The following is a 16,085-nucleotide window of genomic DNA, read 5'->3' as shown; positions in this document are numbered from 1 at the left end:
AGAATATCTACAAGCATACGTTTGGTGGTAAAGATATTACCACTATAATTAAGCGAAACCGCCTGCAGTGGGCAGGATATGTAGCCCGCGCCCCTGAATCGAATATGATAAACAAGATTCTAACAGCGCAACCCGTGGGAATGAGAAGACGAGGTAGAACCAAAGCTGAGGTGGATGGATAGGGTAACACAAGATGCGGAGAAGATCGGAGTCGGCAACTGGAAAATGCAAGCAAGTGACAGAACACAATGGCGTAGAAAGCTTGAGAAGTTCGAGGCCCTTTAAGGGCTGTAGCACCAAGATGATGATGATGATCACTGGATGTAACAAGACCAATATATTTTATGCAGAATAAGGTGCGTCTTATATCCAATAGCTGTTATAATGAGTCTAAATGACACAATTCCTTAATGATGGATTGTCAAAGCGAGTGATTTTGACTAACCAGTGACCACCAAGAGATCCTGATTAAAATCCGCTTAATTTTTAATTTTGGAAACATCTTTAATCTTTGGTTTCCTCATTACCCAGTGTCATTATTTCCTACCATACGAGCAACTATCACTTCCCGTTAGCTTTTCTCCTGAGCTAGTATCTAATATATATATATATATATATATATATATATATATATATATATATATATATATATATATATATATATATATATATATATATATATTGTAGTAAAATTTAAAAAGACACAGAGCAAAAGAAGATAAACGAAACATTTTTATACCTCTAGATGGTAAATAGATGAGTGAATTCCATTCACATATATTTTTTTTGTATGTCTTATTATGGATTAGATATGGGTGAAGTGTAAAATTTAGAAAAGTATTAAATTTAAGGAGGGTATAATAAAAAGTAAGTTTTTTAGTAAATATTATAAGAAAAACCGTTTACATATTTGCAACCGTCTTGATAAACCAATTGTAAAGGATTAACGGTATCTTTTGCGTCCTGTATAATTTTTTAAATTATTTGGAATTTTTTAAAAAGGTAATTAGGCAAAGTTCACTCTAAGATTTGTTTATGGGGACGTTATATGGAAAATTTATATGGGAAATATTAAAGTCATCTCTTGAGAATATAAAGTACCTAGCATTTTGTGAGATTTTGATGGAAAAAAAAAATTCCTTAAAAAAAGATGGAATGAGATTTTTGAATTAATTTAGACTTGGAAGGCGAGAATTAGGTTATGTGTCGCTGACCTTTGTAAAAAGAAAATCTAATCCCAACAAGTGAAAAAGCATACGAATGCTGATTGGGTTAGGTTTATACTATTTAAGTTTTGCAGTATTTATAAGTACAAATAAGTCTATTGTACATTATTAAAACCACAGACAAGGCTCTTTCGACAGACAAAAGAGATTATTAATACATTTAAAATAGATTCCGTGTAAGCAGACCAAAGGATAGTCTTTAATATATGAATATTTCTATATTTAAAATTTAAATGTAAAGAAGATGTTTTAAAGTTGAAATTATTGAAATTTAACTGGTTTTTAAGAACAATATTAGATAGGTACAAAAAGAAACAGTAGATTTTACACTTTAAAATATTACGATTTAAGCCAAATTGCTTTTATAAAATGTTCATATTAAGAAAGATACAGGGTGTTAAAGGGTAAATTTAAAATTTTAGTTTTTGCTATAACTTTCATGTTTGTAAACATTTATAAATAAAAATTTACAACTAAGTACCTTTTAGATATGAGAAACTATAATTTGATGCACACTTTGACGTAGCTGATAGAGGGCGCCATATATGCCACATATGTGGCATAAATTTGCACTTAACTTGTTTGCTCTTTAAGTTACCTGTATTTGTGATAAAATTTCTTTTAAATTTCTACTTTAACAACACCCTATATCTTTCTTAATATCAACATTTTATAAAAGCAAGTTGGCTTAAATCGTATTATTTAAAGTGCAGAATGGTTTTTGTTTGTACAATTACTTAAGGACCACCCTGTATATAAAATTACTTTAGATAATTGTACATAAAGGTACCGTAATTTCTGAGCTATTTGCTAAGAAACTTTTTTACTGAATAATATGGTCTTTCAGATAGACAGGCTTTTGTCATTTTACTGAACTTAAAAAAAGAAGTTGCAAATTTAAGATGCAAAAGGAGATAATTGTATAATTTTTTTGCCGACTCTAATATAGATTTCTTTACTAACTCAATGGAAAGTTAAAAATTAAAATTATTTTTGAAGTAGTTTGTACAATGTGTTATTCAACTGAGGCCAAAAAATACCGTATTGCTCTTTTTTGTAATTTACATATGATAGATTTACAAATTTAGATTGGGCAGCTGTACAAGAACCCCAAAAAGAAGGCCGTATAGAAGATGCGACTCAAACAAAGAAAAATATGTTATTTTGGACGGTGCTAAATTGATTTCCTTTAAAACATATCTTATTGTATAGCAGGCTGAGGCTAGATTCTTACTTAACAAATCGAAATGAAGGGCCCATTTAAATTTGCTGTCAAAAATAAAATTTTTTGCAATGATTTTTAAGTAAATAATGTCATTTATAAAGATAGAGAAAAGTAGAGGATCCAATAGTGAACCTTGTAGTACTCTACATACAATTCTTTTGTGACTAGAGTCAGTATCATCTGTTCTAACTAGTGGCTTCCTATACTTCAAATAAGATTGAACCCAATTCAAAGAAATACCTCGAATTCCGTAAAAATTTAGTTTTTTTTTATTAAAATGTGATTTAAAAAGTCAAAAGGTTTGGCATAGTCACAGAAAATAGTGACAGTCTAAGAAAGGACATAAATCGAGATTTTATAAGTCTCTCAATAATTTTGGATAGAACCTGTAGTAAGGCAATAGGTCTAATGTTTTAGAATATGATTTTCACCACCCTTATGATAAGAAATAATGTTGGCTGTCTTTAGGCACTCTGGAAATATACCTTTATTAAAGGAATCATTAATAAGTGAGACCAGGACTTTCAACTCATTTTTTTGGAGATGTTTTTGAAAAGGTACTACATGAAGATTTGCTTTTGATACTAGTGACTGTTTTGATCAGTCCAGATTTATCAACTGGTTTTATAAAGAATGAATCCGAAATCTTTTTTGAATTGGGGAGATAGGAAATAGAGAGATAAGAAATAATTAACGTACATTGTGAAACCATAGGATTCGAATATATTGACCAAGGATAAAATGACCTAGCTAGAAAATGCTCTTTGATAAACCCATTGGACAGAAAAGAAGAAGAAAACCCAGAACAAGGTTCCTTGATACCGTCGATAAAGACATGAGAAATATGGTAATATGTGCTTGGCGGAGAAAAGCGATGCATAGTGACGACTGGAGAGAAATTCTTGAGGAGGCTAGAACTCACGCAGGTTTGTAAAGCCAGAATGATAATGATGATGATAATTGAGTAGCAGAAGCAACAGCGTAATTAAAAGTCAAGTCATTGCATAGAATTTTTCTGCTTTTATTGGGCAAGTCATCTATTGGGCAGGTTCTGAAAAAATAGTTCCGTGGAAGAACCACCTGATCTATAGATGCAAAGAATGTATAAATTAAGATTCTTGTTATAAACCAATAACAATTCAAAAGAGGCTTTATTCAACAGAAAGTCATATTTTCATATTTTGTTATAGGAGAGAAATCATTATTTATAGAAAGGATTAGGGTGCACGAATTGGATGGTCATACCTAGAAATATATATTTATAGAAAAACACAGGTAAAATATTAACAGACTGGCTAAAATCAACATTCTTAGCATTACCAAAAAAATTGAATTCCTCACAATGCGATGATTATCGAATATTAAGCTTGATGTCTCATATCGTTTTCTCAGAATTTTCCATACACGAATTTAAACGAAGTTCCGGATGAGTGACACGCAATTCGGATTTCGAAACGGATTGGGAACCTGAGAGGCTCTTTTTGCTTTAAATGTGTTAACGCAACGATGCAGAGACATAAATGTAGATGAATATGCATGTTTTATTGACTATCGAAAAGCATTTGTCTGCGTTAACCATCAAGAGATGATCGAAATTCTGAAAACAACTAGAGTTGACGAACATTACGATTGACTTGCAAATTATCTCAGAACTATACTGGCACCAAACGGCAACAATTAAAATAGAGCATACAACATTCGAAGATATACTAATCCGACGAGGAGTGAGACGGGGTTGCATCTTATCACTGCTACTGTTTAATTTGTATTCGGAGTCTATATTCAGAGAAGCATTAGCGAGGTCCAAGGCGGAATTATGAATAACGGTTCAGCAGAGATAACATCAGATATGCTGATGATACCGTCTTAATAGCAAGCAACGCACAAGAACTACACAATATAATAAATGTTGTAGTTCACCACAGCAAAATTTTCGGTTTACATATAAACGTTTTCAAAACTAAAACTTTAGTATTTTCAAAGACACCAATAAGCGTACATGTGTATGCCAAGGGCCAAATAATAGAACAGGTAAATTTGATAAAATATTTAGGAGCAAATACTAATAGTCAGTGTTATCCAAAAAAAGAAATCCTATTAAGAATTGAACAAGCAAGGAAAGCATTCATGAGCATGAAACCATTTATCACAAGATCAGACCTTATTCTGCAGCTTAGAATCCGAATGATCAGATGTTACGTTTTTTCTTTCTTACTGTATGGCTGTGAAAGTGGGACAATAGACTCTGTAATAGAAAAAAGAATAGATGCGTTTGAGATGTATACATACAGACGAATGTTGAAAATTCCATGGGTACAAAGAGTTACTAATGTTGAGGTGCTTCGTCGCATGTGTAAACAAAAAGAATTACTAAGAATAACCAAAGAGAGGAAAATGAAATGCTTGGGTCATGTTTTGAGAGGCGAAAGATACGAATTACTTTAAGTAATACTAGAAGAAAAAGTATAGAGCAAAATATCAGTAGGAAGATGCGATAACTCGTGGCTGAAAGACCTGAGGAGATGGTTCGACCGCTCATCCGCAGAAATCTTTCCCACAGCAGTTTCCAAAACTACAATTGCCATTTGGATCGCTAACGTTCGAAAGGAGACGGCGCCATGAGAAGAAGAAGAACAAATTGGAATATTATTTATTTCTTTTTAATCCTGTTTAATAATAAATACTAGCTAAAGATAAAGGTATTTCTGAACTCAAATAAGAAACATAAGATATAATCAAAATCTAATTAGTAATTTGGCGTCTGTATTTCAAATTATATAGATATCTGTTTGTTTGTTTTAATTTTATTGAAATTGATTAAAGTAAGAACTTTATTAAATTTTTAAATTTATTTCAAAATTATAATAACTATCGCCCAACGTGGAGGGCTGTTGATAAATATCTAATAAATAGTGAGAAGAAGCATAGTAAAAGTATAGAAAATAGAAGCAGAAGCACATATGTTATACAAGTTGATATTTTTCCTTTTCTCTAATTTTAAAAACATGTGGTACACGAGAATGTTATGAACATGCTACAGGATTCATTTTTGAATTACATTAGTATATTTTCCAATAATTTTAATACAATAATTCCCACAGGCAAAGGAGATTCCCATAGGCAAAAGACCACTCGGACGTCCCAGAATGCGATAGAGAGATAACGTCCAAGCAGATCTCCGGAAAATAAACATTCCATTTGACATTCCATTTGATGGAAGACCAAACAAATTGGAAAAAAATTGTACAGTCAGCCAAGACCCACCCAGGGTTGTAGCGCTACGTGATGATGATGATGAATTCGGGAATATTTTGATCAAAGTAAAAGATTTACTTTGGAATCTTAATAAAAGATTTTTTGTGAATAATGGTAAATTTGATATAGCAAAAAAATGTCAGTTACAAGAAGACAAAGTGAAAAGCAGGAAAATAAAGAAAATAATACAGACGAAGAAGTAGTTGTTAAACAAGGATCAGATAATGAGGAAAACGTTACCGTAGTTAAGGAGACACAAGAAACAGGGCATGTTAAAAAAATAATAATGATAAAAAAATTACAGCAAGAAAATCATAAAACAAGAGGAAAACTTCTTAATATGTGCTTTAACCCATACAAAATAATGTTTTGATTTAAAGTTTTTTGCAGTTCCAAAATCCGATTTATACTATTGGACATATTTTAACTTCGGTACTTAGACAAAGCCAAAGAATTTAAAAAAGACAGGGAGTCCGTTAAAATTATTGCAGAATCAATTGTGGACTGTGTTAAATATATCAAAGCTTTGTAGAATGCAATAGCTTTAAGACTTAATATAGAAAATATGTTATCAAGTTTGTCGGAATAATTAATATTTTTGGGGGATATCTTTTTCCTTGAGAAATTATTCTTCAACCAATATTTATTTGAAAGATCATGACTATTTAATATTACTATATTAAAATATAGAGTACTGTTAGTTTTGGATAGTTTGAGAAGAAATTTATCTGCAACGAACTGCCTTCGGTAATTCAAATGAGGCTCGATATCTTCTACGTGAACAGGTTCAACTGGAATTGTTTTCATTGCATCAAGACATACACTTAGGACTGAGTTCTGCAAAAAATCTGTTTTATTTAAAATCTATGAACTGACAGGGCCAAACAAGACATATCCATAATCCAATATGTACCTGATATAGGCACGATAGAATAGTAAAGCTGTTTTAACACAAACAATTACTATTTTATTGCGAATACGCAACAATTTAAGTATAAAATAAGGTTATGGACGTTTCAATGTCCACTTAGAAAATCGTTGGTAAAATACAAAACATTAATAAATTAAACAAATTTTGTTTTTTGTTACTTGGTGAAAAATTCTCCTAATGATTTAATTTTATCAGCATTCTGCCGAAGATTCTGCGAAACCATTGGTCTCAGTTAGCATAATTAGAGCGGCTTCTTTGATTATTTTCCTTTTAAAATCTGTTTCATTTAGGACTATACTTAAATCGTTCCATTGAACCCTGTGTTTATTTTTTTCTGCGTGTTTTTATATTGAAGATCTATTAAATTCTCTACTTTTAAAAGGAAAGACAGTTAAGATTTGATTTCACATATAGTGCGTCTGTATATCCGCTTATACGTATTTCATCCTAAAAGAATTCTTCGGAGCGGCTATTTACAAACGCTCTAAACGTGAAAACAGTCTTTCCTGTCATAGTAGAAACAACACTAAAATGCCTTCGATATGGACGCAATAGCGACATCTGATAATAAATCCGGAAACTAATTGTCGAAACCAAATTCAGATTGCCGCTTTAATCTATTTTTAATATAAGGTTAAAGTTTACTTATTCCAACAGTTAATGGTCTTGATGTTTCAAATAAATAAAAATAATCGCATTCACAAGGTATTTTATAAGTACAATTCTTTGTTCTTTCTTGTTCATTGTTAAGTTTAGTTTTAAATAAAACAGATCTCAATGTGGTTGTTTTTTTTATGAATGTTGTTGAAATGTTGAATTTATTTCCTATCTTTTTCCTAAAGTTTTTCTGATAATCCCTTTATGTATGGTTTTGTTAATTTCGTAGTTTTATTTCTTGTATATGCTGTAGGATCTCGTTTTAAGTTATTCTTTTCCATTCGATCGATTGTTAAAAATTCCTTATTTATGCACGATAAAGGATAATCATTTTTTAATAAAACAGATGTTACTGTTTTATTGTTTATTTATTGTTAGATTTTGGCTATATCGAATAAAAATTCATTGATTCATTGATGTGTGGTTTGTTATACACCTCAGTCCCATATACAGTATCGTTCTTAGAGATTAAACCATCCAGGAAAGGTAGTGTGTTATATTCCTTTTCCATGGTAAATGTTATTGTCTCTTTTTTATTGTTTATATCATTCAGGAATGTGTCCAATAACTCTAATCCATGAAGATTAATATTATAAGATTGTTCTGCTGGTTTTTTTCTTATGTTATGATAATATTATTAGGTTTTTTTTCTGGTCTTTTCCTCATAATTTACTATGAATTCACAAAGAAAAGAATGTTACTGTCATCATAATATGTGGTTGTCTTTTAAGGAAAAATCACATGCTATAATTTTTCTGACGGATATTTTCAAGATAAAGTTGATTTCATGTACTTAATCGACTAAACTATCTTACAATAAAGTCATCCCACGAACGCAGCTCAGTAATATTGACAATATTATTTTAAAATTGTTTTCTTTAAAATGTATAATATATATTAATATGAATGAGTCAGATAAAATTTAGTTATTAGAACAATTTTTCCCCAAGTAACAAAAAACAAAATTTGTTTAATTTATTAATGTATTTTGAGAACGACTTCTAAAGTGGAAAATGAAACGTCAATAAACTTATTTTAAACTTAAATTGTGTGTAATTGCTTTAAGATGCCACAACAAAATAGCGTCAGGACGGTTCTCAAAATGTAACCCTTTTATACACCGGTCTAACATGTAATTAATATGCATTTTCCATGTAAAGTTTTTATTAAATACCAGACCAAGATATTTGACGGTGATATTAAGAGGAAAATAATAAAAACCCAGGATAATGTGACTTAATGTAGGTATGTTGTGTCTACTGAAAAGGCAAACGTCAGACTAGGAATAGTAAATCTTAACCATTAATTACCTTTCATCACCAAAGATATCTTTCAGAGTGATCAGATAGTGGTGTCCAATATTTTATTTTCATTAAAAATGCGGAGGCCATCTGCATACTATAATATTTTAAACGAAATATGAATAAACATAAATTATTTTAAATAAAAAATATAAAAGTTAAAAAGAACAGAATAGAAATATCTATTTTTTGAGAATCACAACTTGTACTCGTTTGCTTAAACACTCGATTCGAGGTACTGGATTGATTTTCTAGTCCGCCAAGTATAAACTTGAATACAGCAATCTTATTACTTATTGACTCTTTAATGTAAGATTCTGCAACAGATGACGATTTCCATCTACCTAAACGTTTAACTTTTACTATACAGCGTTCCACGTTAAGAAAATAACATTGCGGAGATAGGGCCATGTATTTCTTATGGACGATAGAAGCGCAGCGATGCCACGATGAACACAAGCACGATTCAGGGTTGTATAATTAGTAGTTTCGTTTTCACAGACATGAATTAAATAATTGTTTTTTAACGTAATTGACCAAAAGTGTCCATTCGAAACAAGAAATGAAAAGTAGGGAAATGATTTTAATTAAATAAATAGTATTTACAAAAGATAATTTTATTTTATCTTATTTTAATTATAGTAACAACAGTTTATTTGTTTTTCGGTAAGAATATCATATATCATGAATCGTAGAAATCAGTAGAAAATATTGCTTATTTAAATCATGCACTTTGCCGGCTATTAAAGATTTAAAAGCAAATAAACGGACCGCTTGGAATGCGTATTATCTAATTACTAATTGCAACTTAAAATAATACGGTGTGCGAATGTCAGCGATTTTATGTCGTTCTCTGAGACTCCATAATGATAATAAGGCTTTGTGGTTCTTCAGTTGTTATTCTGACTTTACAGTTAAATGTTAATTGAAAATGGAAATTCGAAAAATATATCGACAATCTAGTAAACCGCATGCCTGAGAGTTTTGGCAACACTGATCTCCATAAGCCTAATGTTATTTTCTTAACGTGAAACGCTCTATAGATCAGCTCCAGAATTTGCGAACATAGTAGCTGAAGAACTACGGAAACAATGCCTTGTGTACATTTTTGAATTTGCAAGTTTAAAAAAATCTGCAATCTTCTTGGGGATATTATATATAGTGTTAATCCCCACCGGTTGAGTAGTGCACTTTTGCTGTCGGTAATTTACAAAAAACTTACTGTGAGGTACGTTTTTGGGGTGCAAGGCAATATACTTTCTCACAATTTCCAAGAAACTCAGTCCACTTTTCTTATCAGTAATACAAAAAGACCTTTCCTGCTTGGTTTTAGTATCAGAAAATAAAACGATTATCACCGATTTTTTGTCGTCCACGTTAAACACTAACTTGTACAATTCATCGGACCTAGTCGCTCCATGCACACCAAAAATAGCAATAACCTTCATCAACAAATAGACGTCATCAGGAGCTTCTGTCAGAAATTTAATAATGTCATCTGACTCCAGGATTTTGGACTTTTTATCCTTTACTCAGGTTTTTTAGTAAGGTGGTTAACTTGCTGAGTTTAGAAATGTCACAATTTTCATTCACCAACAACGTACACTTCAGCATCGAATAATACGACCATAATGACGATGGCATCGCTTTCTTCGACTTTTCAGAAAAATACGCCAGAAGTATTTTTTCGCTTACGCCATTGATATTTTTAATCCCTTTCTACTTTTTAAAAGACTGGTATTCTTTCTCATATATCATCCTAGATTTTTGTGGCAACAATAAACTTTTTGCTTCCAACGCTGCACTTTCTACATCTGATGGCAGGTTTTCCTTTTCTTGTGTCAATTCTTTTTTGTCCATTTCGTATTTATTTACTTTGTACACAAAACGCAACAATATTCTCCGCAAAAATCAAAACGTAACATTTGTTTGACATTTGTTGACAGAGTAATTCATATCCCTAGCAACGGAGCAACACAATTGCGATATTTGTGCTAAAAATTACAATTTTCTTTGAAATTCTATTTTTCACCTAAACTTGAAGTCTTGCTATAGAAAAAAATGTTGTATTGCACACGACGATAAAATCGCATTATCTTCTCGAGCCTAATTAAAAAAAACTCTCGAGGATAAAGTACAATTTTATGGTCTTGTACAATAAATAACTATTAATAAAATTCCAGTTAACCAAGTTTAAACTATTTTTATAAAGTATATTTTATTATAAGTACCGAAGACTATTATTATTACCTTTTAAATAATTATCACTAAAGTCACAAATGTTGTAGTCTAACTGAAGACCAAAAGTACCGAAAGTAAGGAGTATAAAGTACTTAGTAGTAACGAAAATTTACATCACTGTTGTGCAGTCAGCCAAGACCTACTACTCCTGATTGTAACTCTACAAGAAGGAGACGAAGAAAAAAAGTATTAAATATAAAGACTTTTTCGTTTTTCATATGTCAAAGAAAGGGAACAAAAAAATTTAAATTAATAACTTACTACATTTTTTAATAATGAAAAAACTATTTTACCTCATATGTATATACTGTAAACTTATCATTGCCCTGAACAATACTCTTCAAGTCATCAGCATAACATCCCAAAATGGATACAAGTAGTAATGAGACTACAGAGTAACGCATATTTTCACTTTGTTGGTCACAAGGTAACTACTAAATGATTTGAAAGATACTAGCGTTAAAACTTATATTGATCATTTCAATTTTTGTTATCAGGAAAATAAGTTATTTTTTTATATATAATTAAAAATTGGTTTTAAATATTAACAACTAATGATATTAAAATCAACGTTGCCATGTATTTGTGAATATTCACAAACAAAATTTAACCGATATTGAGAAAATAATTTGCTGAACCAAATTATTTTCTCAATATTGAGAGTGGTGATTTACTTACCGAGGCTACCGTACGAGCCACTATCTCTTTCCATCGGCTTCTATACTGGGCTGCTCTCATCACTCAGATAATGTCTGACCACTGGCTCTCTGCATTTGATCTGTCCATCGAGTGAGCTTCTAACGTATGCCTCTGTGACCTTTGTTTCCCAAAATTAATTAGGTCTTCCAACATTATTTTCATTTTTTCTTGCCACATGTCTAAAAAACTTCTAAGCTAACTCTAAACTAACTAAAAAATCTGATGGAGGAATATTTAAAGTCGAGTCTTAATGTTCTTAGCTTTTAGAGAATTGAATGATTTGTTCTGTGCTTTGTCCATAAGAGTCTCTGATTTAAAGCAGTATCCGGCTACACCCTGTCTCAAAGGCAGGGTGTACTCAAATTCGTAACTAAATATATACAAACTTGGGGCACGTACCAATTTTATTTCGGTGTCCTTCAACAGAAAGCGATTCACAAGAGCCTGCATTACTAATGCAGGATCCTAGATAACTAAACTATTTGACCATTTCAAACTAGTCCAAGACTCCAGTGGTTTGCAGTGAGTCTAAATTGTCGACTATCATTATTTTTTATGTTTGCAATGATTAGAGCTGTATCGTTTAGATATCTAAGGCTTAAGATATTTTGGTTTCTGATAGAGATACTATCATTTTATTTGTCAAGTACTTTTCTCATTATACACTTTTCATTGAAGTTGACAAGAATTCCATTTGTCAGGTGCTTTTTTCATTTAATTTTATCTATAAAAATTGAAAATACTTGAAAATAAAATACTGACTTGACTTTGACTTATGGTTTTCAGTTTATATTCTGGTTTCATGATTCTCATATAGGCTCTCCACCAGAATTAATAAATGATCAGAAACTCATATCTCGTGTACAACTTTTCACAAAACTTTCCAGTTTACACAGTCAAATTTTGGGCGTGCATGATTTGGACGCTAAATTTAAAATTCGATACTGAAAAATAAAATTACCTGTTTCTGCATACATGATTTGGACGCTGGGTGTAATTGAAATGTAAATGGAAAGTCAGGAAATAAAATTCTAGAGATTAAGCTTAATAAGTATTGTTCTGAAGCTATTGTCTTGTGGCATTTTAAATTAATTAATATTTAAATGGGAATAAGCCACAATTAAAGGTTAAAATACATTTATTGACGTTTCCACTTCGGAATTTCCACTTCGGAAATCGATACATTTGTATCGATACATTTTGTATTTTGAGAACGATTTCCGAAGTGGAAATTCCGAAGTGGAAACGTCAATAAATGTATTTTAACCTTTAATTGTGGCTTATTCCCATTTAAATATTAATTAAGCTTAATAAGGTTTATTTGTCACTTTGAAATAAATACGACATACATTTTACGAAATGGAATCGATCGATACAATTAGTTTGATACTCATGGATCCTATTTCTAACGAACATAATTTTTTTTCTACTCTTTGGATCTTTAAGTCTATTACTTTCACTATTACAGACACTATTAATTTTAATGTAAGTTTCAGTTTGAAAATTTTTTAAAACATCAATAAAATGGAAAATATTTGGATGAGCATAGTAAAAATTATCATTAAAACGCGAGTGGAACGATTCACAAGCATTAGTTGTTAATTGTAAACTCTCAATCATCGCAGCCCACATCTCCGACGGAAATGTTGCGTGGTCGCCAATGTAGTTGTTCAATAAGTAGTCGGAAAACTTTTCAATTTTTGAATCCTTTGGTTGAATAGCCATAAAATCATATATGAAAGATTCTTCGACTTCTGAGGGAGGTAAAAATGGCAGCCCAAAAATATATTTCAGCCTTATAGATATTTCACTGTCTGCCAATTTATATTCCCGAATTAAGCCACAACCACCGATATTTCGATACCAAGCTTGCATAAGATGAAAACGGCACCCTTTAATGTGCACATTTGGAAATTCAAAACGCGCAACATTGTGGATAGCAATTTCAAAATCGGAGAAAATGATTTTTGGATTGAATTTTAGACCAATTACTTCACATTTGCGTTTCAAAACATTAAATAGTTTTATATAGGTTTGTTTCGATTTGTCGGGAAGTAAATAATAACACAATGGTATATAATGTCTATTGATAAATACATGTATGGTAAAAAATTGCTTGAAATATTGAGCACAGTAACTAAATGTACCGTCCATATAAATCGTTTCACTGCCACACAGAAAACGCATGTTAGTGTTACACGAGAAGAGGGTAATGTTAGAACTTAGTTCAACCGCAAATATAAAATTCTCGTCTTTAAGTGTTTTGATATTCATAATATTTACCGCAGCAATAGTTTCTTCTTTACTTTTGGGCAGTTTCGGTTGAGCCATTCGCCGTTCACTGTATATTTGATTTCGTAATAAATTAACGTTTTTAACAGACATGTGGCTCAAGCAATCTACATTTTCTTTCAACGCACTATGTATGATTTTGGACGGCTTTTCGGTCAAATTATGCTTAGCCTTCCTTTTGGCACTGCTACGCACAATCTGTCTATTAAGCGTCTTGATATCACACTCGTGATTATGTTCTAGATTACTTCGGATCACTAACTTTTCTGGTCCTTTCGTGAATATCTTCGCTTTACACGACCGTTTTACGCACCTCCAATACGTTTCTCCCGATTTTAGTACTTTATCTTGGGAAAAAGTAAAACTGTTCACTTTGAGCAAAATTTGACCACGATTACTGACTAACGTTGAAATTTCCATGTTCACTTTTCACTATTCTCTGACAAACTAATAACTAGTACCTAAGTAAATTTCAATAACCATCATTAAACCCTAATTATATCTAATATCTGGTACCTGCGATAATCCTTCCGGCAGCGTCCAAAACAAGGGTACTTTTAAGACCCATACAGGTACTTATTATTCCAGAAAGCAGATGAACATGGAAATTTTGAATTCTTAGACTTTTTCAATGAGATCTCTTATATTTACAATTTATAAGAATATTACTCTTAACAACTGCTTGTTCTTGTATCAAATATCTAGCCAAGTATGTCTGCAAGCGACATTTAATGATTTGTAATAGAATTTTACTTAGATGGTTACTAGATTTTGTAGTTACATATTTTTATAAGAAGGTTAACGAGAGCAAGAGGCAGAGCAGGGATCAACCCTGAAATCATCGAGGAGATCAAGGAAGAGTACCGCGCAAGGAAGAGGGAACTGTAGAGAAAACTCCGTACAGAAAAAAAGAAGGCACTGGAAAGAGCTGTGTGAAAAGCCAAATGAGAAAATCTGGGATCAGGGATACAACATCGTCATGAACAAGTCCCATGCGTATCCTCCTTACGAAATGCCTATGGACAAGAAGCTTGAGGTAACACGAGAGCTCTTTCCGGACGGCAGATGGCATGGTGTATGGAGGGATGAAGGAGCTGAGCGGGCTGTACCCTTTACCATGAATGAATTTGTTGAGGCATTGGGTTCACTCAAGACTCTTGGAATTTATTTTTTCTTTAAAATAGTTACAGATAAAAGGTCTAAATTCGTAAGCGATTGTCATTACAAATTTTTGGTTTGGCCTAAGGATATTTTGGAAGGTATTTGCTATTTCCGTTTTCCAACTATTTGTCAAAGTGACAGTGTAACGGTATTTGTTAAAAATTCTTTTGTATTTTATTTCAAAATTGTTTGACTCTGGTTTGAAAAAAAATTGGTTTGAGGATAAATTAATTGGTTCAGGTGAAATCTCCATTCCTGTGATAGGGTTCTCAACTGATGTATGTTAGTACTGTTTTGTAAGTTGTCAAATTCGGCAAGGAAATCGTCAATGTCGAAATTGTCTGGTGGTTCAGCACATTCTTAACTAGAGCTTAGGGCATTTATTAGGACTCGGCTAAGAGCATCAGCATCTTGATTCTCTTTGCCTTTTTTATATTGGACTTCAAAATAATATTCTTCTAGTTTGTCTCCATCGGGCTAGTCTAGAAGTTGGGTCTTTAATTTTGTAGATCCATAAGAGAGGATTGTGATCTGTTTCTTCAGTAAATTTTTGATTGTATAGATATATACGGAACTGTTTACAAGAATCTAGAATGGCTAAAAGTTCTTTTTCGATTGTAGAGTAGTTTTGTTATGCGGAATTAAGAGTTCGAGAATACTAGGCAATAGGATGGTTGTTTTGAGATAGTACTGGTAATTAGTAGTAGTATAGTCCTTTTCCATCATATTGATAGCACATTATGTATGTAAATTCTCAGCAGGTCAAAAAACCATAGGCGTCACCCTATACTTGTTTTGAAATAAATAAAAAAATTTCAAGATGCCGTCAACAATTCATTATCTTTTAAAAAATCTTCTGTAAAATAAGTGTCCACTAATCTTACTATACCTTTTTTTTGCGTAAAAAACGTCGGTGTATATGCCACACGATTATTGTTAATTATACACTGGTGATTAACGAGAGAATTCAATGTTTCACGAAATAAATTAATGTAAACAGTAATTTAAAGGTGATTATTGTTTTTTATACAAGTTATCGCCTGACACAAAAAGAATACCTTCTTTGAACGATTACCTGGAATTACTGATAAGGCTTC

General features: G+C 31.7%; 1 protein-coding gene across 1 annotated transcript in view; it reads right to left on the bottom strand.

Moving 5' to 3' along the window:
* The window catches only part of LOC140433425 (antichymotrypsin-2-like), a 42,974-nt gene extending 31,683 nt beyond the window's left edge, over positions 1–11,291 (bottom strand). Inside the window, exon 1 of the mRNA XM_072521435.1 lies at positions 11,130–11,291. Coding sequence (XP_072377536.1) covers positions 11,130–11,240 — 111 coding nt within the window. The 5' untranslated portion in view covers positions 11,241–11,291. The remainder of the gene's footprint in view (positions 1–11,129) is intronic.
* Between the last annotated feature and the right edge of the window lie 4,794 nt (positions 11,292–16,085).

This window comes from Diabrotica undecimpunctata, chromosome 2, assembly GCF_040954645.1.
Source record: "Diabrotica undecimpunctata isolate CICGRU chromosome 2, icDiaUnde3, whole genome shotgun sequence".
NCBI classification, from domain to species: domain Eukaryota; kingdom Metazoa; phylum Arthropoda; class Insecta; order Coleoptera; family Chrysomelidae; genus Diabrotica; species Diabrotica undecimpunctata.
Note: the sequence above shows the minus strand (reverse complement) of the source record. Positions and strands in the feature narration are given on the sequence as shown.